This window comes from Danio rerio, chromosome 4, assembly GCF_049306965.1.
Source record: "Danio rerio strain Tuebingen ecotype United States chromosome 4, GRCz12tu, whole genome shotgun sequence".
NCBI lineage: Eukaryota > Metazoa > Chordata > Actinopteri > Cypriniformes > Danionidae > Danio > Danio rerio.
Genome location: NC_133179.1, coordinates 15,538,688 through 15,563,828, shown reverse-complemented (window position 1 = coordinate 15,563,828; position 25,141 = coordinate 15,538,688). Strand labels below are relative to the sequence as shown.

General features: G+C 33.8%; 3 protein-coding genes across 5 annotated transcripts in view; 1 reads left to right on the top strand and 2 right to left on the bottom strand.

The window, feature by feature from the left end:
* The first annotated feature begins 555 nt into the window (after positions 1 to 555).
* Positions 556 to 25,141, top strand: part of slc26a5 (solute carrier family 26 member 5) — a 47,852-nt gene continuing 23,266 nt past the window's right edge. For both annotated transcript variants that reach the window (XM_073945595.1, XM_073945596.1), the window contains exons 1-3: positions 556 to 612; positions 3,523 to 3,613; positions 5,517 to 5,665. The gene's annotated coding sequence lies outside the window, so the exon portion shown is untranslated. The remainder of the gene's footprint in view (positions 613 to 3,522; positions 3,614 to 5,516; positions 5,666 to 25,141) is intronic.
* Positions 3,392 to 9,421, bottom strand: smo (smoothened, frizzled class receptor). The gene is made up of 12 exons (NM_131027.2): positions 8,776 to 9,421; positions 7,911 to 8,119; positions 7,621 to 7,830; positions 6,827 to 6,999; positions 6,440 to 6,659; positions 6,235 to 6,358; positions 6,062 to 6,154; positions 5,796 to 5,904; positions 5,508 to 5,693; positions 5,257 to 5,405; positions 4,959 to 5,093; positions 3,392 to 4,680 (listed from the first exon to the last, which is right to left on the bottom strand). Exons 1-12 carry the CDS (start codon positions 9,038 to 9,040, stop codon positions 4,085 to 4,087), a joined length of 2,469 nt encoding a protein of 822 aa, NP_571102.2. The 5' UTR covers positions 9,041 to 9,421; the 3' UTR covers positions 3,392 to 4,084.
* On the bottom strand, positions 12,274 to 23,498 carry tspan33a (tetraspanin 33a). 2 transcript variants are annotated; one of them, NM_001002617.2, is made up of 8 exons: positions 23,217 to 23,498; positions 18,437 to 18,491; positions 16,878 to 17,005; positions 15,725 to 15,799; positions 14,730 to 14,825; positions 14,512 to 14,640; positions 13,216 to 13,377; positions 12,274 to 13,051 (listed from the first exon to the last, which is right to left on the bottom strand). In NM_001002617.2, exons 1-8 carry the CDS (start codon positions 23,313 to 23,315, stop codon positions 12,950 to 12,952), a joined length of 846 nt encoding a protein of 281 aa, NP_001002617.2. In that variant the 5' UTR covers positions 23,316 to 23,498; the 3' UTR covers positions 12,274 to 12,949. The 2 variants fall into 2 exon arrangements, with proteins under 2 accessions (NP_001002617.2, NP_001315511.1); NM_001328582.1 differs by lacking the exon at positions 18,437 to 18,491.

Below are 25,141 nucleotides of genomic sequence, written 5' to 3'. Positions count from 1 at the left end.
TAATATCATTCTTAAGTCTTTTAAGATTACACTTGTCTGGATAGCATCTATGAATCAGTTTAAAGGTAACTTCTCTTATTTTGTTTGTTATAAAAAATTTGTGGGGTAATGTCCAAACTTTCTTCCAGGAAATATCATTCACAAAACCATTCCAATATGACATTACATAAGGTACAGTAACAAAATCTTCCTGAAACAGGGCTCTTATTTTCTTATTGCATTTTGATTTAGATAAAGAAAGGCAGTTTTTACCAATAAATGTTTTCCAAAGGTCCGCTGAATGAAACGTAACTGGAAATGAAAGTCCTTTAAAAAGCACAAAAACACCTTGTGGAATAGCATCAGCAACAATAGCGAAGTCTTTGGGGCTTACGGGAATTCCGTGCTTAACTAAAAATTCAGAGTAGTTACAAAGTAAACCCCTATCGTTGAAAAGTTGAGACACATAAATTATATCATTTTTAAACCAGTTATTGAAGAATATAGATTTGTTTTTATACAAGATGTTCTTGTTATTCCAAATTATATATGACGTTGTTTGTTTGTTTCTCGCGTGATTTTGTAAGCAAACTCACTGGACAACAAACTGACTGACAGTTCTGCGTCTAAAGTGTAAGTAATATGCTATTAATTACTTTACTGAACTGTGACCCAAACTTAACAACACATTCTTAAGGATAACAACTTTCCCGACCCTTGCTATGTTAATGTAACGTTAACGAATTGTTAGCTGATAAGAATTTGTTCAGGTTTTGGGTTTGACAAGCACAATTTTGCGTAGTCGTATTTATTATTTGTGTAAACTACCCAAAAATATGGCCATTTAAAAAAAACATAGCTAAGAAGGTATTATTTAGCCTATATACTCTTTAAAATGCACACAAACAATGATACAACTTGCAGATAACACATGCAGAGTGGGCTGATTACGTTTTTCTGCAAAATAATATATATATATATAATACAAAAAAAATATTAATTAGATTTTATTTAAACTTTTTATTCATTAATGGTGTGTCAATATTAAAATATATACATTAGAATGAAACTCCAGCTAGGAGGAACAGCAAAGATCACACAAACACATGAAAATACTGACATAACATATGTTGATAGAGTGGCTCTTGTGAAGGAATAACAGCAACAGTGATAGGGAGAAACGTATATAAAACCAATTACAGAGCACAAACATCTTCATTAAAAACTTTTTAAAATAATACATTCTTGAAGAACAGCTTCAAATTGTCGTAAAAATGCTGCACAGCTGCTTTATTGTTAATGTTTTCACTTATATTAACAATTATCTAGGCAACATCACAATGAAATATTTAAAAAAGTGTAAAATATGAAACAAAATGCACACCAGGAAACAAATACATATCTGTGTGAAGCAAAAGTCATAGTGAAAGCTGTAGGAAACAAATGTGAGCTAAAATATGTACAGTTTTAAAAAATAAAATAAAACAACAAACATCTAAAATATAAAATAGTTTTTGCTTTTGCAATAGCACTGTACAGAAATAATTGTCAACGGAAACATTATTGTACATAACCACTGGCAATTTGAGCTACAGTTTAAAAACATAAACAATGCCCTTTATTTTCTCTTACTCTTTGAATAAGAAATGTGGACTTGTTTGTGATTGCACCAGGCAATTTTTCCAAAAAACACCAAAACAATAGTTACAAATAAACTCTCTATTCTGAAGAAATAGCATGTTATTCTTTGTTTTCAAACAAATGTAATACAAAAGATTTCCTTTTTTGTTTTCATTTTTTTTTCTTCAGACACTATGTCCTTACTTACTCTCTAAGAAAATGCAAGAAAAACTGGAGTTGTTCCAAGTTAACCATGCTCTGCGTATTACAGCTTATTATGTTGGGGCAACTTGAAATAATCCATTCACATAGGCTACTCAAAAAAAAGTGTAAACAATGTATTTATTTGGACATAGAGACACTGGATCAACCAATGACGTGTATTTTAGAAGGGACGGTTTGTCTGTTTGAATAATGAATGGTAGATGAAGAAAAGTTGTTTTAAAGAGGATCAGATGCTATTTTCTCAGATAAAACTGATTTCAAATAAAAGCAGAAAACCTGTTATGCATCTTGGCCATTCATTTACATGACAATAGCATTTTGAAAGCACAAATGTGAAAAGACGTGTTTCAAAGTGCAGGTTCTTTAAAATCATACTATTATTATTTATGTATGAATGTAAATCTTTCACATTCACACAAAAAAGGGAAAATGATTTTTCTGTAAATCATTGTCATATAAATGATGACGTTAAAAAGACAGTATTTTTACTTTTACCTCTGTCCAAAAGTTAGTAAAGACGCAAAGTTATCATATCATCCCAAAATTGAACGTAAGTCTGTATCTCTGGGTAACTTCAATGTATCAAAACAATTGGTACACTTCATGGCCACCATGATTTCAGGGCAGATGACAAATTTGGTTATAGCACCTCCTAAATGTTATAGGCTATTTTGAATATGCCAACACTGCAATATTGGCTCAACCATCGAGAGGGGTCTTGATGCAGACCTGGTGCAGTGCAATCTGAGCTGCATCCAATGCTTTTTATTAGGCCCACCTAATCCCATTCCCACCCCTAACCCTACCTGTCAAAGTGACGTCACTCTCTCCATTGAGTGCATTGTGCCTGACATTGCATCGCTGAGTGATGCGATTTCAGCTTGCATCATAAAGGCTGCATCCAGATACTATTGGATAGTTGGGAAAACCTGTTTGAAAACAGTTATTATGAAATGAAATTCTTTCTTTTTGAGTACTGTAGAACTGAACCCCTAAAGCCAAGATTGGAATTATTCATGGAATAAAGCGGCAGGAGACTTTATGGGGTCATTCACACTAGGGCTGCACAATACATTGTTTCAGCATTGATCTTGCAATGCATTAAAGCCACATCACAAATTTATGCAATGTTCAGGCTGGATTTTAATTTATCATTTCGAAAGGAAGAGGCCTGTGATTGTGTGAGGGTTTTAAAATTTTGACAAATTATGATAAATTTTATTTCATTGTTTATAAAGAGAAGACTATGCAGTATTATTTTACAATTGATTAGTCAATTACTGTATACCCGAATACAGTTCGACTCCTTGAATAACAATAAAATGCTGTTTATATAATTTGTATATTTTTCTTTATTTAATTTATCAATGCTTGTAGATTGTTTCTTATATTTTATGCAAATGCACTCCTCTACAGAATCATCCCAATCAATCTAAAAATGATAAATTCTTTCCAAATAGTTATTCAACACATCTAGTGAAACTCTATTCATATCGCAATATATATATATGGCAGAATAAAAGAATATCGCAATGCTAGATTTTTCCAATATCGTGCAGCCCTAATTCACACAGCATGATTTACCCATTTCCATGTGCTTTTTTTCCATTGTTTGTGTATGTAAACACCATAAACTGACATAAATGCCCATTGATCTTGCGTCTTTCATGTTTCACACATGAATGCTGTATTTTTCAGATGCCAAGTGAAAAAGAGTTTCAACTTTTACAAGCAGCGCCAGTCATCAATGTCTGCTCCAAAGCAGAGGACCAATCAGAAGAACTCTGAGGTGGGACAAGAATTACAAGCTTATGTTTACAATAGGAAATTAACATTATGACTGTTTTATTTAAAAGTAACATAGCGAAAGAGGCTTTTTTGTATTTCATGTTTTTAGGCGCAAAGACGTATTATGAATGAATGACCCCTAACCTTTTTTCCAAACAGTGAAAGGGGTCAAAATTCAAGAAAGTGTCATCTTAGCTCACTTGGCTACTGAACCAAATGAGTTGCCACAATAAAAAAGTGCAGAACTGCACGGTATGTCTACATCGAAAACACAAATGTTTTATTTTTTATGTTTCATAAATCCAGTTCAAAATTCATAACATCATGAGGGTTGCAAAAAAATATTATCCTTTACACAAGCAGAGCCGGCACAGCAGTTCAAACCCACTTCTGCTCATAGTTGATAGTTTGGAGTAAGTATCCAGCACCTTTTGTTTTTATGCACAGAATGAGCACCAGTAACTCCAAAGACTTAAAAATCTGAGTCAGCATCCAATAGCTCAGCATCCATAAGATTGGTTCTGGAATGTATTTGTACACCCCTCCTGCCATCTGCCCGTGGCACAACCGCAGTCCTGCCAACATCCATCATAGAAGCCTCCTGCCCAAGGTGCCGGAAAACCCCTTTAGGTTGCCATGAGCTTTGCTGGAAGTGACTTAAATCTCCTTGCATGCTATCTCTTAGCGTCAGGGGATTGGCCAGAGGGAGACTGGAGGGTTTATTGCGCAAATATCCCAGCCCACCGTACCTATCCTGGTAAGGAAGTGGACACGAAGGCCTGAATTCTGGGAAGGCTCCAGGTAGCATATCCTGTTCCTCCTGCTGCTGTCGCTGCTGTTCCCAAAGGTTAGCCACCAGACTCCGGTGACCAGGAAGTTTTGGGAGACGCGGCACTGCACTGGGGCCAAACTCCCTCCGGTGGTAGGCAGGATTCCCTTCATCTGCTGCAGGACCCGCTGGCCGTACTTCCTTCCTTCGCTTTTTCTTCTTCTTCTTTCTTTTCATCATTTCAGGAGAAATTTCTGCTTCGACCATCCAAAGTTTGTTCCTTTCCTCTGGAGGCGGAACTACAGGGGAAAATATGCAATTATAGTTATAGTAAACATATTATTGGCCTCAATTTATGCAAAAAAAATCAAATAAATACAGAAAAGTTTGCTCCATCTTGTTAACACCCTCAAATTATCATTAGACCTTAGCAATTACTGAATATATAGGCTCTGAAGCTCTACCTGCTAGTATGTTGCCGCTCATTTATTCAAACTTGTTTTTATGGCTAGTGCTATTGAGTGCTAACCATTCCTAATATATTTATTGAATGTCATGTTAGAACTATAGAGCTTACTGGGTGTTCCAGTGGGTGTCACTGAGATATCCTGCGGTAAAATTGCCCCTCTTCTTGCCACCATCTTGGTCACATGTTGGGCCCATGCAGAAGACATCTCAATCGACGGTTCATTCAGGTCAAAGTTGATACCCGCTGAAAATGTTTAAAACAATCAAATGTTACAATTTATTGCTTTATGTATGGAGCAAAAATATGTTCAAACTGAACTGACTGAAAGTTTGCAGCATGAATTTTTGCTTTAATATGCTAGTGCACTCCTAACAATGATCTTTAGCATGTAGGAGGAGGTTCTTACCCACAGGTCCCTCATGGGAAACTGTGTGCATGCTAAAGGACAGCTCTTTCTCAGGATCTTTCTGGAGTTCCTTTCGCTTTGAGAATGCCTTGGCAATCATTTTACTCTTTTTAATGCGTTTCGGCTCATCGTCGCTTCGTCCAATGATTCTTGTGTTGAGAGAAATGAGTTCACATTAGACTACTTTTTAAACATTTTAGTACACAAAATGTTTTGTAATATCTTTTTTTTTGTCTCTGTTTGTTTCCTACCTGAACCAGGTCCGTTTCCAAATGAGGATTGTTGCCTTTGTCCAAACCCAGGTGCTCATTGCAATGCCTGTGCCAAACATTGAGAAGAGGTTGATCTTCCCCACCAGCAGACTGGGCCTGTTCTTGATGGCACATTCTGGGATCGGCTTGTTGGTCTGGTGAGCTATGGTGACATTAGCTTCACATCTGTATTAAAAACCACACACACACACACAACATAGTGGATTAGGTAACACACTGATCTTGATTCTGTCTTTAATATGCGGAATGCTAGAGAAAAGGACTCACAGAACATATTCCCTGAAGCTTCTTTCCCACTCAGCTTGATTGAAGAAGTCATAAAAATGACATCCGAATGTAATCAGGACAAAACCAAAAGCCAGGAATCCAAATATGCCTGAGAAACCAAAAATAAATAAATAAAGAAAGAAAAAATGGCAATACCAAAAAGTTTGAAATTCAAAGAATTTGCAGCAAGAGTGATTATCCTCCAAAGAATTCTCTGCAAATATTCATTTGTGTGTGAAGTGTTTATAGAGGAAACCCAAACTTACCAAGCCTTAGCATGGTTTCATTGATTTTACTGGCAGCTTTTTCGCTGAGCAGCCCTGGATGGTTGCTTTTAATGGAAAACAATGTCATAACCCCTGGAAAATGATGAATACATATAGGTGAGTCTTTTTATGTCATGTGTAGCTGTCAAACAAAATGAAAATAGCTCTCTCACCTCGTATCAAGAAATAGCCACCAATAACAAGGACAAACCCAATAGGAGCCAGAACAAACCCGGCACGATATTCATAATACCTATAGCCGACAAAGCAAATGCCACTAACTGAATCTGCATCCACCTGTGGAACATTTCATAGTGTCAAATTAATCACTGTGAATATGCTGATGAAAATGATGCAAAAGTGTAAGAGTTGTCTCACCTGTGAATTGGCCAGTATAGCAACGGTCAGTATAAAAGGAATAGACCACGTGACCAAGTGGAAATAGGACGTTTTTCCAGACAGAGGCTGATGGGTGGTGCCAAGGGCTTTGAATGATGTGTGCCAGGCATAAGTGAGCATAACGAACCAAATAACTCCAGACATAAGCGAGTAATACACAATGACGAAGATAATCACGCATGACAGCGTCTCGGTGGATCTAGAAGAAAAACAAGCCTCTTGAAAATCGTTTTTTGCATCCCAAAAATTGAGTAAGTACTGATTATATTGTTAGTATTGTCCATGATAATTAATTTGCTGACTGTAAAATGTATAACTCTAATTTACTGTTATTCAATTTTTTTGAAAGGTGGATTTTTTACTCACGATGGCTCTCCAAGTCGCATAGTGTTGTCGCTTTTGCATACTATCTCATTGCGGGCTCCATCCATGAATTGAGCGAGCCATCCAATACTTCCAATGAAGAAACAGGCGTTGACGTAAAAGAGGATCACAGCGGGGTAACGGTTGGAATTCTTCCAGTCTGCAAGAAATGTGGCCTGTTGGAAATTGTAAGAAGGAACAACGTTCAATATTAGAATCTCCAGGCCAAAACTTCAGCTACTTTCTGTCAAAAATACTGGAAACCAGGAAGTCAGCCAGGCGAATGTTTCCCCAACAACAATGTAAATGACTGCTTTATAGAACAATGTGATGTTGGAGCAATGTTAGAGGAAGTTTAAAGCGTTCAGGCACAAGAAGTTGTACCATTTGTAAGTTTAACAAAGATATAATTTTTTAATATTTATGCAATGAAGACTAGTGTGTTGTTTTACATTTACTATTCAGTATTTGAACCTGAATACTGTAAGAGACTCCCCAGAATATCATAAAGCAGTGTTTATTTAGTTTTTCTTTTGTCTATTGTATTTATCAATGCTTGAAATTTGTTAAACTTTATACATGATTCACTCCACTACAGAGTTATACCAACTAATGGATCCTTTCCAAATATCTATTCAAGTCATCTGATTAATCTGTATTCATATCTCTATATATATTGTAGAAAAACTAAATATGGCAATGTCAGATTTTTCCAATATCATGCAGTCCTAGTTTGACCAATGCTGAATTTATGTATTCCAACAACATATTCCAGCTTGAGATTACAGTTCACCTACCAGTGTGAAGAAGGTACAGAGGAGAGTGATGGTACCGAAGACGGCGATGTAGCTATGCATGTCTGAGTGCTCGTCCTCTGTGAACAGAGGGTTGTCGCACTGGATCCCACAGCCTTCCACATCCTTATACCAACTTGCCTGGATGTCGGTTTTGACCAACGGAGCCTCGCATTGGCCTGAAGTGTTGAATTTGAGCTTCTGTACTTCATTCTAAAAGATAAAAAGTCAATTTGGTTACTTAACAGACTATGCAGAACAAATATCAGGGTGTACACAAATGGATGACTTACCTGGCAACCCTTAGGGAACTGCTCCTTGTTTTCACACTTTAGGAAGTTGGGCCAGCCCCTCTCCCGCTCCACAATACTGCATGGATTGCGTGTAGCTTGGCACAGGTGCTGGCTGGGCAGCTCCACCTTTCCATTCTCACACTTTGGCATGTAAACGGCACACAGCAACGGCTGAATGACGGCCCAACAGCGAGGAGCATTTCTCAACCCTGGGCAGATGAGACTGGATGATTAGATGCTAATCAATGCTATTAAATCAGAGTGCATAATTCTAAATGGTTTGTGTATACAAAATATTTATAAAATAAAATCAGGAGTTTAACAACGTCCTTTGTGTATCTAAATATGTGGTTAGGTTTTCTTTTTCATATGTAAAGAAAATTGCCTATAAGACAATGCATGGAAAGTTGGGATTAAGGTGTGAATGTGAGAAGGAAATGAAGAGATTGCTCATTATGGGGTGCTTGTGAAAATTAAGAACAGGATGGCACAGATAACTGATGTCAAAGTCATGGAAGACTATCATTCTGTAGTTTATTGTAATTTAATTTGTGTAATGTGAAATCAAAAATCATTGAGAGGAAAAGTTAATATATTGTTCTGCACATATGATTTTATTTTCGCTGATGTGCTAACACAAGACATTAATAACAACACTTGTCTTAGGGTGGCTATATAATTTTAATCTAAACACAAAAATAAATAAAATAATATTTTGCATAGGAACAATTTCAGTGTTTTCAGCTCAATTTTATTTTATTCAGCTCAATTTTATTTTATTATGCAACACAAACCTTAGTCTGAATGAGAACATAATTAAAAAGTTATTTAACTGCATTTGTGTTATATAACAATTTTAACTTACCAGACCACATGGCCAATTTCTCGAAGGCTTCCTCTTGAGTTTCTGAGTCTTCAGCCAGAATCAGAGACGTGTGCGTGTACGGCAAAGGCGAGCCTAGGCACGTATTGTATTTTAGCACTTCACAAGTTGTAGATTTCTTACAAAAGTCGTTAAAGATAGTTTCATTTGGGTGCAAGATGACCGCCCTGGCGACCATAGAGGTAGCTGTCCAGATCCAAAGCATCCAAAAGCTTCCAACAATGGAGCAGGGGCGCTTGGAGGACATCTTGGAGACGCAACAAAGTAGCGATGTTTCATCAAATGTTTCCAAATAAACTTGCGAGCTCCACTCGTGCGCGATGCGCGTTGAGTTTTCAAAACACGACAAATTTTGGATACGACATAGAATCGCGATTAAACAAAATTTCCTATTAAAAGAAACACCTTTTAGTCCGATTCCAAAGTTTTTTATGCCTCCGTTCTCGGGCACATACTGTTGAAAATCTGTTCATCGTACAATTGCGGTGCGCAAAAAGTTGTCAACAAAAGTTTCTTTTTGTAAGTTCAGCGCCAAGATTTGCTCCGTTCCAGTTTCTTACAGGAAAAGTTAGAACAAACCAAATAGCGTTCACCATCCCCCACTTTTGGGATGGAGGAAAAAATGTTGCCTTGAAAAGTCTGGGACTGGGACTGTAACTTGATCCCGGGGCTGCGCGCTCCGTCCCCCTTGAGCGCGTCCCCGCGTCCCCCCAGTTTACAGTAAAACCAGAAAGCGAGAATTGTTGTCAAAACTCATCTGCTCATCGGATGAAGACCATGGATCCACTGATCCCATAATGTCTTTCAGAAGAATCGGTTTTCCCTGTCCTGGTATGCACACGGAGGGGGTGCACACACTCACACACACACAAATAACAAAAAAGTCTGCTCCCCTCCCATCCCCCTCATGATGGGGAAAAGCAGTCCATGCCAGCCTACATAATATTTACATGCTTCAGTTATACTTGGCTCCATGTCTGATCTTATCATATTTACCCCATGCCTTTTGTTGATATTTGTCTTCAGTCCTACATAATGAAAAATGTAGGCACAATCTATATGAAATTGGATTGGCATAAAACAAAGAAAATTGCGTAATATATATTTATAATTTATGACAAAAACTCAAAATAACAAAAAAATACAATAAAATTATGACCAAAACATATTTTAAATAGATTTTTAATTTAATGCAATTATCTTCTAATGTAGAACTTTTAAATCATAATTATGACTGTATTTCGTAAACATGATGTTTTTTAATCATGCCCCATAGTGTCTTGTAATTCCAAGTTTGATTTTAAAATTATAATTTGCCAAAGTAATGGCTTTCCTCATTAAGAGGGAGGAACAGGATGTTGTCAATTCACTATATACACAATTGTAATGATGTGTAAATAAGTCTAATGAGGAATGCAATGTACAAGTCACATTAAAACTAGCATGCATAACAAAAAAACACTATATCACAAATTTTTATTAAAACTATTTTACCATGAATCTGTGTAGAACCTTCCAATATAGGCTAAAAGACAGCAACAGGAAATATTGTTAGTGTACTGACTTTTATTGCACTTTTTACAAAGATTTGCAGTAATGACCAATTTCAAATGCCACTTTCTTTTCATCTCATTCCCAATACAATGCACCAAGTTGGCTGTTGCGATGGAAACTAAAAAGCAATCTGAAGAGTGGCCAAAAAACTGATTGTAGTTTGCTGTATCAGATTTCAACAGCAGCACTTGTTGGTGTGGATGTGGTTGGTGTTTCCAGCACAGGGCCTCCTTAAAAAGCACATCCAACATGGCGGCTGTAGAATGAGAGAGAGAGAGAGAGGCACAGAGCAGGACCACACACAAACACCAATGAGGAGAGAGAGAGAGAGAGAGAGAGAGAGAGAAAAGCCCCCCCACACACCCCCAACTTCTTTCTCTCTATACACGCACAGACACTGCTTTCCTGTACGTTGGTATAAAATGGCTCATATTTCAGCAGAGTTTTTCACATTGGCTTTTAAACAACATTAACAAACTGAAGGTGTCTGTTTGGATTTGCAGATGAGTTTTGGATGAATGCCTCATGAGTTAGTGGTTTTTGGCTGTTCTCAGTACACTGCACTGCACCTGGTATGCATTTGACTCCCATGTCTATGAATGCGTCTTTGTAACTTGTTTTAGACTCAAAACCCTTAAACGCCTCTTTATATATATATATATATATATATATATATATATATATATATATATATATATATATATATATATATATATATATATATAAATATACAAATAAATATTATAAATTATATTTTATAACTTGTGGAGCTGCGCATCGATGGATTTGCGCTTTAGTGTTCTGACTTTCAGCAGTGAAATCTAAACCAAACTAAACTGAACTTCAACTCTGAAAACTGGACTGACACAGTTTCAATTTACTAGAACTTCTATGTTAAGCTGCTTTGACACAATCTACATTGTAAAAGTGCTATAGAAATAAAGCTGAATTTGGTATGAATATAACTAAGCATCCGTGTGCCACACTTTTTGCTCCTGAAAAGGAATGTGTCCTGCAGGTTATTTTATTTCAACTATGAGGATAATGAAATTGGGAAACAAACATGTGTATTTGTGCTTAATTGTGAAAAGCATTTGTAACAATATTGTTTCTTTTATAAGTAGTAGTTGCTGTAGTAGTACACACATTTGTCAATAATAATAATACAAAACAAAAAAGACAAAAGTTATACTAAAACAAAATAATAATAATAGTTTATCATCATCATCAGCATCCATGTTTTGATAAAATATTACTCTCCTGCTACTAAACTAAAGATGAAAACCTTTCTGTTACAAATAAAATGAATATTTATCAAGAAAAACAAAACAAAAACTAACAAAAGGGAATTTGTAAAACAAAACAGCCAGCAAAATAACAACAATTCTTCTACTACTACACTGTAAAACCCAAATAGGTTAAGGCAACTCAAACCATTTGAGGAAACCGCTTGGAACAACCCATTTTAGTTAAAAAACTAATCCAAATGAGTACTGTGAACTTAATCTATTTGAGTACACAAATCAATTTTACTCAAACCAACTGAGTAATGTTAAACCCAATAAGTTAAGGCAACTCAAATCGTTTGAGGAAACCGATTGATACAAACCATTTGAGTTAAACTAATCTATACGAGTACTGTGACTTACTTCATTTAAGTTGAAATAATGAGGTGTTTAATTAACTCATTACCTACAACACTGAGTTTAAAACTCTTTTCAAATGAGTAGAATTAACTTTTAATAAATATTTGAGTTAACTACACTCATTTGATAAAGTGGATTGTTGTGTTTTATAATGTAATAATAATTATTAAAATGGTTAAAAATAACGTTTTCTTTAACGTAAATGCAGAACACTATTAAAAGGAAACTTTAAGTTAAAGATACACAATATACATAATCACAATATTATCAAAACTGAATGTTTATATCTTCAAAATATTTTATTTATATTTACAACAAACAACAAAACATTGGGATCCACTGAATGAACGTTCTGTTCTCCAAACAGAAGGAAGACACTCACTATACTGCCAGATTATGAAGAGGAGAGTAAACACTTGATTCTCTGGCCAGATCAAGCTTGCAGTGTTTATTCAGATTATAATCAGAAATGTTGTTGATGTAGGAACCCATTTTGAAAAAAATCATCAGCAAAACTAATATGATCAACTAGTAATGTTATAAAAGTGCTTATTGAATACATTTTTTTAAAGTAATAGTCAATAATACTTGAATTACAAAATTATGTTAAATAAAAAAAATTTATAGGAAGCATACCTGACCTATTAAAATGAATGTTTTACACACATTATATTGGTAAATAATAATACAATAATTTTTGTTCTCAGATGACATATCGACCAAATACAAAGTCTGCTTTTAAAATATGCAGTGCAATTTAATAAATATCATATAAACTAGTTTACACCACAAGACTGAAAATCAGTTTTCAATCCCAAAATAGATGTATTGACCTATTGATCATCAGCATGTCTTGCTACAATTCATACAGATATTCAGATTTGTAAAATATCAAAAACATGATCTTAAAACATCACTCAAAATCCTTTTTTTCCCCCAGATTTTCCTTTTCTCTTTCAGCTCCAGGGGTCTGAGCGATGTTGTTGGTTGTAATTCTGTAGTTTAATTTGATCTTGGATTTGATTAATAAGCACCTGAGAGAGAAGGATTCCAACCAGCTAGAAAAAAGGAGAGAAAAGTTGTCAGATCAAACAAAACCTCGAAGTTTATTCTAGCTTGTATAACAAAATCTAGTCACCCAAAAATTTTGATGTTATGCATTAGGACATATTTTTTTTTAGCTTGTACATGTTTAACCTAATTGTATGGCATTTTGGTGTACCTGGGGTATGGTGAGACCTAGTGCGATGCCTCCCAGTAGAAACAGGTTACTGTGGATCCAGTTGACCAGTATATCAATGCAGCCGTTGGTATTGATGAAGGCACTGGCTGCCAGATAATTCAGCGCCTGCATGCCATGACCACACATGGTGTTTATTATAGTCTGACAAAACAAAAAGATGGAGAGAGGGACATTTAAAGTGCTAATAATTTATGTAATGTTGTAAATACGTACTACATAAATATGTTTTGTAATTGTTAAGTAATTCATTATAATATAACAAAGCATATTATAATATTGAATGCACTTGTCAAATGATAATTTTAACCATTAATAAATTAATATATTATGTAAATGGTACATTTTAAGATGTATTAAATATAAAATAAAATAATAATTGAAATCATTTTAACAATATGAATGTATTCTACACATAATGCATAATTTTTATATAACATATTAAATATTACATACATACATACAATCATACATACATACATACATATTTGAATATATAATGAGTATTTTAATGAGTTCAAAAGATGCAGTTGATTGTTTTTTTATTCATTAATTTTCTTGTCGGCTTAGTCCCTTTATTAATCCGGGGTCACCACAGCGGAATGAACCGTCAACTTATCCAGCAAGTTTTTACGCAGCGGATGCCCTTCCAGCAGCAACTTATCTCTGGGAAACATACACACACACACACACACACTACGGACAATTTAGCCTAACCAATTCACCTGTACCACATGTCTTTGGACTGTGGGGGAAACCGGAGAACCCGGAGGAAACCCACACGAACGCAGGGAGAACATAAAACTCCACACAGAAACGCCAACTAAGCCGAGGATCGTGCTACCCACTGCGCCACTGCGTCGTCGCAGTTGAATGTGTAATAATAATTTTATATTGATTAATTAATAATTGAAAACACTCCTCTTTTATTATATATTTTGATGTATTTAGTAATGTTAATAATTAATTTATAATATAATGATTTATTGATTGTTTAATGCATATAATTAACTCCAACATTATTATTATAAATATTGAATATAATAGTGGTTTATTGATCAATTTTATTACATTTTAATATACAATGTTTATGATCGTCTCTATTAAAATGCTTTATATTATAATTGAATACAACAATATTGTTAGCACTGTTGTATAAAATTGTGTAATATTGAGTAGATTTGATATAACATATATATATATATATATATATATATATATATATATATATATATATATATATATATATATATATATACACACACATACAGCACTCACCTCCTCTTTGGCGTGCAGACAACAGGAGAAGGGTACAGAACAGCGCTCTCTGCTTGGATTGTCGTCTGAACAATTGAAATACATGTTCTTTGACCAATCCATGAAAGAAATCCCCCCGCAGCAGTTAAACTGATCACATAAGCCAAAAAAAAAAAGTAAAATCATACAGAACTTTATGATGCACTATAAGCATATATAATTATATAATTAACCCTGACCTGTTTTTGTCCATAGTCGATAAGGTTCTGTAGGTCTAAATCGTCTCTGTAATGCTTGATGGCATTATCAAACATATCCGTTACTTTGCCACGTGCCTGCAATAAATGACATAAAATTTAAAACTTTGTCCTGCTTGTTCTACATCTGTTGCTGGTCAATATTCATTGTAAAAAATATCTGTGAATTTGCAGTTTTCAGAATTTTATGATTCAAGTTTTCTTTTCCATGTATATTTATGCTTTTGAATTGCATTATGGGACATTTTCTCCCCTTTTATTTACATATTTAATAGTTTGAAGTTTGGGTTGATGCTGTAAAGTACATTACAAAAACCTGGTATTAAACTACTAAAATGTCAATAAACGTCACTTTGTTGAACTGCAGAGATTACATTTTTCTTTCAAAAGTTGATAGAGCTGAGGTCAAGGTCCCATAATGCAATTTCTAACTGTAAATAAACAGAAATCACAAAATACAGAAACTGGATTTTTTTTTACGATGTACAGGAAGGTTGAGTGTCGTTACATCGGTTGATGACAGACAGTAGAGGGCGCTCATTGCAAACTAAACATTTCTGTGTTTGTGATTTGTGGATTTGTTATAGCTTGTTCAGACTGTATAAATACTTCTACAAGTCTCCACAAAGACCAAGAGATTTAATAGCGGACTAATGTAATGCTTAACTCTGATCTAATAAAGAGATAGTTTACAGAAACCTTCAAGTAGTTCCAAACATTTATGGAAAGATATTTTGAGGGCCTGGTAGCCATTGACCACTATAATAGGAAAATTAAAATACAGAAGTCAATGGCTACCAGGTCTTCACAGTATCTTCTTTTGTGTTCAATAGGAGATGCTTAGTCAGGTTTGGTATAATTGGAGGGTGAGTAAATGATGTCTGAATTTTCGATTTTTTGGGTGAACTATCCATTTAAGGTGAAGTTAAAGAATTGAAGATTTACATGAGGGAATAAAACTCAATAGTGCTTTTTACCTTATCTGAGAAGACAAATCCTAGAACACCAGCCAGAAGCTGCAGCAGAAACATGATAGTCAAGAAGATGCAGAACTGCAAAGGGAAGAGAGCTTGCTGTTAGGATTGGCTTTTTATTTTATTTTCTGTGTTTAATGTATTTTATTTGATATGGTTTTATGTTTAAGCTCCACCAAGGCTTCGTTTAAACCTGGCATTAGGATGCATCTGCAATCCGATCACAAATGTGTTATGCTAAATACAGGTGTAAACAGTTTTTTTCAGCTAGTCCTCTTTAAATCACTTTCTGTTTCTACCAGGTATTAGCATGCATTGTAATATGATCACAAGTTATCATTCAAGATGCATTACTGGTATTAACATTTATCAAACGTCTGTTCGGAGACTCTTCCCTCATATGTGTACCTTTTGTAACCTTTACAACCCATGTTGGGCAACTAATAAGTGAGCAGGAAAGCAAGCAAATGTAAATAAATGTAAGTATGTAAATGGGAACTACAATTTGTATAATAATCTTACAAATAATGTGTGTTATGTCAGAATTAATATTTATATTTTTAGAATGTCTGTCCATATAGAGTAAGTGGTCTTCGAGTGCTAAGATTGTTAAAACAAACAGGTAAAATGGGTTTAACTCCAAAAAGTGGACAGTTTGAAAAAGTTTGAGACATTTTTTTTTCACTTGTATTAAGGATAGTTCACCCAAAAATGAAAATATTCTAACCCTCAAGTGGTTTAAAACCTTTATGAGTTTGTTTCTTCTGTTGAACTAAAATGGGTGTTACAGGTTTCTTCAAAATACCTTATTTTGTGTTCAGAAGAAAGAAAGTCAAACAGGTTTAGAGCGGGTGTAAATGAAAATGATGAAGAATTTTGAGTTTTGGGTAAACTATACATAATAATATACTATGCTATACTTTACTGTACCATACTATAGCATCATCCACTTTTGATCTGATTGACAATAAGGCCCTGTTTACACTTGGTAAGATGAGGACAACTCTAAATTCTGCTTAAAACCTTGTTCATATTTGAACCACTTAATACCAGGTAGAAATAAGCTACTTTTCTGATTGAAAACATTTTAATTGCACATTTATTCTGGTAAATGTGTGATGTAACATTCGTGAAAGTTAGCAGATTCATTACTGACCGTCTGCAGTAAGCATATGTTCTCCCTCAGAGAACCCACACAGCCACAGAAAGTGATGAAGAACATGAGAATTCCCACTACCATCAGTATCAGAGCTGGATCCACAGTTAGACAGGCCAGCGCTGTTTCTGCAGAGAGAAAAACAGAGATCCACCACATAAACAGACCGCTTTCTGCATACTTAAAGTGCTCTTTTTTATCCATTTCTCACTGGATATAGGCAATGTATTTTGGTGCATTTAAACAAAACAGATTTATTAAACAGATATATTTATTCAAATAATATTTTAGTCACCAAAAATATTTAGAAAATGAAAGATAATACAATTAAATTCAAGCAAAATGTTGAAAAAAAAATTACAACCTACAAAATTTCGCTTCTCTTGATTTTTCCTCCTATTTAAATTTGAATTTAATATTTTTTCTAACATAAATTTGGGTGTACTCGTTTTTGTACCGTTATCTAAGGTTATTTTGTTAGATAAGCTGCAGATTTGGCTTTAGTACTGACTAGTTTAATGTGTATGCACAAATATAATATTATATAGCTTCATATTAAAAATATGAATTTAAAAGAGAGATTTGTGAGGGGTGTACTCATGCTGAGCACTGTACATGTACACACAGCAAGCTAAGATAAATATAATTAATACTGTAATTACATCTAAAGTAAATTAAATAATATCCATTAAAAGGTTTAATTTATTAAGAATTATAAATGTTAACATCATAAATTGTTAATTTTACAATTTTTAAATAAATGTTTAGGAAGTATTTGCCATTAGATCATTCAGAAGTCTTTCTAATATGCTGATTTGATGCTTATTTATTAATGTTCAGTTATTGGAAACACCCGGAAACCATTTAGCATGATTTTAGGAAGTTGGAATAGAAGTGTTTTGCAATATTATGTGTTTGTTAATGTTTTTATCAATTTAATGTGTCCTTGCAGAATATAATATTTAGTATTAATATAAATAACAACTGCAGCATGAGCAGCTAAGCAGCATTTATATTGCCATGATTTTTTAAAGATCATGAGACTGGAGTAAAGGCTGCTAACATTATTGAAGAATAAATTAAATCTAGCATTTCTAAAAAGGAAAGAGTTATTTAAATTTCTTAATATATTTTAGAGTTTTTACTATATTTGTCATGAAATAAATGTAAACTTGGTTAGCAGAAGATACTATTTTTTCCATCAAAAATCTATTTTTTATTTTGAAAACCTCTATATATTTTCGGAAATGCAATATATTATTGATGGCTGACTTTACAATGTCAATACTAGTGAAAATTTATTTAATGTGGTGCAACATTAAAACCACTAGGTGTGCGTATGAGTAATTATTATCATATAAAAATGTCTAATGTATGCCACTAAAAGTAAAGCAGTCTTCCAAATGTTCATGCTTATTTTTATTAGATGAAGATGTTTCATTATATAATATTAGTAGAGTCCTTTAAAAGCTCACTTGCTGATTCAGATTTGTTGGGGAAAATATGCATTGCATAATCAGTGTAAAACAGGCAGTGTGGTTTCAAGTAAACACACTTACCATGTTTAACTATCCTGGAATAAACACCAATAGATATCAGGACCAGTGAGATTATCTGTAACAAAAAGACAGGATGATTCTAATGTCAGTGTCATTCCGGTTTAGGGAGTGGCCGGATCAAATCTGCATTCATCTTTTTTCTTTTTATAAAGGAAGTGCAAAAGGCTTTACTGAAGTAAGTAGTAAAAGCTCTTATTGTGTGAGTAGTAAGAGGCCTGTTGTTTGCCTAATTCTACATCGTGTTGAAAAAAGAAATCCAACCAAGGCCAGAAAAAGAGTAGGAGAGTGGAAAATTTATGTAGTTTGTATCAGCATGTGTGAATGTTCATGAGAAGAAAAGTGAACAGGAAATTCTATAAGGAAGCAAAGTTTCAGGGTTTGTTCGCTCTCTCTGTTTCTCACACAACCGAAGGTCCCAGTTTGTCTGACACAATGTAGCCCCTCTTGCTGACAGAGCTATCAGGTTACTATAAAACTTTTTTTTTCCCAGAGAAAGCAGTGTCTGTTCACTTCAATGCCAGAAAATAGTATATGAAGGAGCTATTTGTTATCTATGAAAATGCTATAATTGTTAGGTCAAACTATTAAAGTTCACTGCAGTAAAATAAATACAGTCATAAAATGTATGAATATTTCAATATAATACATAATTAAACATTGAAAACAAATGCTTTTAGCAGACTACTCCTATTAGTGAACTAAAAGTACATAAAAAAATACAAATTTGTTTAACTCTGTATTTTTTCTATACATGCAGTTGAAGTCAGAATTATTAGCCCCTTTTTGATTTTTTTTAACTTTTTTAAATATTTCCCAAATGATGTTTAACAGAGCAAGGAAATTTTCACAGTATGTTTGATAATATTTTTTCTTCCGGAGAAAGTAGTATTTGTTTTATTTCGGTTTGAATAAAAGCAGTTTTTAATTTTTTTAAAACCAATTTTGGGACAAAATTATTAGCCCCTTTTAAGCAATTTTTTTCAATAGTCTACAGAACAAACCATCATTATACAATAACTTGCCTAATTACCCTAACCTGCTTAGTTAACCTAATTACCCTAGTTAAGCCTTTAAATGTCACTTTAAGCTGTATAGAAAAATATCTAGTAAAATATTATTTACTGTCATCATGACAAAGATAAAATAAATCAGTTATCAGAAATAAGTTTTTAAAACTATTATAATTAAACATGTGCTGAAACAATCTTCCCTCCGTTGAACAGAAATTGGGGAAAACAATAAACAGGTGCGTTAAAAATTCAGGGGGGCTAATAATTCTGATTTCAACTGTATTAGCTGTACATTTGTCATTTTGAAATGCACATGACATTTTGCTACAAACATCCCACATGCAATGATGATGAGCAATGCTACATTTCCTAACCACAAGTTTAAATAATTTTAGGGCAAAAAAACGTTTAAATGATCGTTTTGCTGCCATTTCATCTAGCACATTACACACATCAAGTTTAATTTATGTAGTACATTTTTGAATTTTGTACCTTATAAAGCATTTTAATTAGTAATTTACATTTTAAAACTGTGGTTAGAAATGACATAATTTTATAATTTAATTATATTTATAAATGTTTCACATGTAATAAATGCAAATTTCAGTAAAGTTTATTTTTAAACTACTTTCGAGAAGATCACATGCTTATGATTGATCACGACTGGACCCACATTAATCATCGCATGATTCTACAATCAGATGTTTCCCAAGTCACTATAAATAACCATAGTCTTTCCAGCAGTCATCTTTGCCTTGAAGATTCCTCCTTCTTCCTAGTTGTGGCGGCCCAGTGGTTAGCACTGTTACCTCACAGCAAGAACATCACTGGTTTTAATCCTTACTAGGCAAGTCCACGTTTGCAGAGTTTACATGTTCTCCCTGTGCTTGTGTGGGTTTCTCCCGATTTCCTCCCACCGACCAAAGACATCATAAGTAAATTGACTAACCAAAATTGGGACCATAGACAAGTTCTTAGCCAACAGTATGTCTCCCTCATAAAGCAATTCATCATTAGCCACAAGTAAGCGGGGGAATTCTAGAGATCTACCTAAACTCAATCTCCTCCCTACAAACGGGAGGAAGCCCAGGGCTCAGGGCTCTCTTCTAGGACAGCATGCCAAACAAGCTTACAATCAATTATCATCAAGTGTGAACTCTTGAAATAAAGATTTTCATTTCACACATTGTATTGTTCTGCATATTACACTTAAAATGTATATTGCTACTCGTGTACTTCCATACACTTTTGTGATATCTGAAATTTGTAATGCCATATGCCACAATATCAAGTTTAAATTTGAATCAACCTGATTTTACATGTATTTTTCTGATCTCGGCATGAAATTTACAATAAAATGTGACTAGATTTATGGCGATTTTAAATGACAAAATATTTCAAATAATAAAATCAAACAGCACATTAGCATTTGCAATAAACATAAGCATTTTATTCTTACATTTTTAAATAAGCATTTTATTGTATTTGCATTCAATCCATGTATGTGCTTTTTGGTTAAATACAAACTATAAGCTAAGAAACAAAGGGCTAGATGCACACAGACTTTTAATTTCAATCAGCCAGCCAGAGGGCTTCCGGCTAATTGTCATCCCATACAAAATCGCTGCGCTTAAAATATGATTTCTTTAAAAAACAGTGATCTTCACTGCCTGGCTGAGATACGATAGAAAGTGGGTATCAGACCAAACAAGAAGCACTGAATTAAATTCTATTTTTCTTCGCCATGTCTTTAAAATATGGAAATTAATTTTACTCCTCAGTATTTTTCAATGGAGTTTCTGCACTTGCCTGCTGCTAATGACATCTTTCGTCTCCTTTTACGCTTCAACAACCAAATGGATGCTTAAGTATGTTTAACTGATTATATTTGAATTACATTACAGCATCGATGCTGAAAAAGGAACCTTATGAAATTGAAAATAGTCACATAAAGCTTTCACCGGAAGTTGTCTGAAAAACACTAGCTGACTGTGCAAATAGCCCATTGATGCATGATGCAGCTTCACACCATTTCCTGTCTTAAAACAACCACAAATTTCATACGTTTCCAAATCACAGTTTTATAACCCTTTGTTTGACTAAAAGGAGTCTAAAGATCTGCACTGCGACCCAGTAGTCAAATGCTCAGCATTATTATTATATTAAAAAGCGAATTGTTCTAGAGGCTTTCAGCATGAAATCTCCAAAGGTATTTGCATGTGCATACTTGCACCATCAAGCATGCATTACACTCTAATATCTAAATCTACTGACTTCAGCATAAACCAACTGTTTGGGTCCATTTAAACTACCACCGTGCCAACAACTTTTCAATATTTGGGGTGCATGTCTGGTTCTCCTTCTGAAGAGAGTTATTCATTTAGGTCTATTATGTAAAGTTGTACAGGGCAACAAATAAAAGAAGCATGGGGCCTCCACTCATCCAAACACTCTGCACTGCTCTATCAGCATATGAATCAATGAGACCCGCTGCTAAGCAACCGACACCAGTTTAAAAAAAAAAGTTCGGGAAAGTATTCTGCCAGTATCAAGAACTTCACAATAGAGGGTTTTGTTAATGAGGTCTAATATGAACTCATTATTATTCCAGCAAGATCCTATCATACAGCAGGCTCATTTTACTTGGGCAAGTGTTTCTCAATGCATCAAGTCAAGATGAAACAGGTTAGGCTTCTGTACTGACTGCCATGAGCTGTTCTGTGTTTTCAAAGTATTCTGAGAATGTTGGCTTTGGTGATGTGATACACGTGTGTGTTGAGACATGCCCACCGGTCATGCTTTTAGTGTTTGTTCATACCTAAATCACACCAGAACTTTGATCTGTTTCTTATGAAATATGAATATTTATTACTTAAGTTGCTTTTACAACAATGACTTCCCTGACCATGAGAACTAAGTGCAGTGCTTCTGTTGGTAAATGGAAAGCTTGCTTCATGTTGGTGAGTGGAAAAGGGGGAGTCATTTGGTAAAGCATTAATCATTAAACTTCATCATGTGAGTTAAAACCAGCTCTTCTACATATGCAGAATTTCTGTGTGTGTGTGTGTGTGTGTGTGTGTGTGTGTGTGTGTGTGTGTGTGTGTGTGTTATTTTTATAAATATATTTTATATTTTTGTATTCAATATATGGCTTGTAATTGTGTAAATAATGTGAAAGCCTTTTTTATTTGTTTAGTTTGTATAGTTTAGTTGTATATAATGTGTATAATGTTATGTATATTCTGGGTAATGTATTATAAAATTGCTTATAGTTATATATATATTATATATATATTAATAATAATTATTTACATCTAGTTGGTATATTATATTATATAGGGATTTATTTATATATTATCCCTGTAAATAAACAAATGTGCATACTTCATAAATGTATACAATTATTTAATTAATTTATTTATGTTGTGTATATACATTTTTAATTATTTATAAAACGTGTAAAGATTTATTTATGCTTAGTGTATATGTTGTTTAGAAAATATTTTATATGTACACACCCAGTCCATATACACACGAATTTATTATTTTATTTATATTTAATAATGTCATACATTTCATCTATAATTTTCAGAAAAAAATATTTAAAATATAAAAGAAATATTTGTAAAGTTATCGTAAAAAAAAAAAATATATATATATATCGTTTTTAATTAGAAACTTTGTTAATAATATAATATAATATAATATAATATAATATAATATAATATAATATAACATTGTGTGTGCGTGTAAAAGTGAGCAGCACTTACCCAAAATATCATGTTGAAGAAGAACAGTAAATATTTGACTACTGGACTGACGAAAGTGTAGTCCTCGTCGTTTTGCGTTGCTCTTTTTGCGTTTCCCATGATTAAAGGTGTGTGATGCCTCGCACCAGACCTTTAGCGTTCATTTAACTTTATCTAGATTTCCATCCTGGTGAATCAACTCGAGGTCTCTCGATGTTTGAGCAAAATGTCAGGAGCGCATCTTGCGGAATCGGTGCTTGTTGTTTTATGTGGCATTTCCTGATAAGCGCAGTCACTGAACTCGAGAAATGGAACACGCGTCGCATGAGCAACTGAAGCACCAGTGGGCGTTTCCTTTCCGCTTTATCATCACACCTGGGAGACAGTTTTCTGAACAAACTCATAGAAGCTTTCAGTTTTCACTCTTTTTATGCATGTGGACCTGTTTGTAATCTGGTTGAATTTGAATGGAGATGCTGACACCTCCTGGAGAAACGCACTGATAAAAGCAGTGCGGTTTAGTAAATACTACAGAACAATTTGAAGTTATTTGTCATATATTGAAGTGAAAAATAATTTGACATTTTTTTAAATGTAATTTTATTAAAATTTTTACAATTATGTTAATAAATAATTTTGCAATTTATATATATGAGCAATTCCAGCATTATGAGTGTGACAATTGCAGTAAAAACTCAAAACACAAATTGGCATAGAAAGTATATGTTAACATTATATTGAAACATCTGTTTATATTTTCCAGAACAATTGACCACAGAGTTAAGGGACCAGAAAAATGTCAATCTGCGAACATGTTTTGAACTTTAAATGTGGAAAATAAACATGCGTAATGGATGTGACAAAAAAAAAGTCTGCAAGATTACAGTAAACAGCATACTTTGTAGAATTTCTGTGAATAAACTGAACAACCCAAAAGAAACGATGCTAATCAAAAGGATAAGAGTTGGCTCTCTATAGAACAAAAATGATTGGTTTTATTTAATTGAACATTTTCACATTTATGAGGGGAAAGTGTTGTTATGGATGTGACAGCTGTGAAATTGCCACTTGTGTTATTTTGGCAAATTAAAAAGAATAGTTTGAAACACTGACAGATACATTTATGAGTACTGTAAAATACATGCTTACAGAAACTGTTTCTGTTTTTTTTTGTGTCGCTTGGAAAAAATATGTAATTTTCACATTCAGTAATTCAGTTCAGGTAAGAATAAAATAATTTTATTTTTATATTATTTGATTTTATACTTTTTTCTTTTTTTTAATTTCACAGTTAATTCTATATAAGGCTGCTGTAGAAATTAAGATTTAGACTTAAGCTTAAAATGTGTTTTACCTTAAGTTCACAATGGTTCCTTGATTAAAGTAGAATAAAAGTCAAGTAAAACTATATGTATTCAACTTTCTGATACTGGTCTTGCCATCATGGACTGGGTCATTTTTGCATTTTCTATTGTATTTACAGTGTTTTATCTTTGGTTTTGTTGTTAGGTGGATAACTTGCTGTTTTATGACAACTAGAGGTTATTTTCTACTCAAAACCAAATATTCAAACTCATAAAATGTTGACTGTTACCACCATTATTAATTGTGTACCAATGAGGCGTAATGCATGTTTGCTTTAACTCAGTTTTATTTAAGTTTTTATCATATAGTTGTAACTAATAAACTCTAAAGTAAAAATTACTTCATTCATTCATTCATTCATTCATTCATTCATTCATTCATTTTCTTTTAGTCCCTTTATTAATCTGGGGTCGCAACAGTGGAATGAACTGCCAACTTATCCAGCATATGTTTCACGCAGTGGATGACCTTCCAGCTGTATCCCAGTACTGGGAAGCATCCATACACACTCATTCACACACATGCACTACGGAAAATTAATTCATTCTATTTCATTTCATTTTATTTAATTTTATTTATTC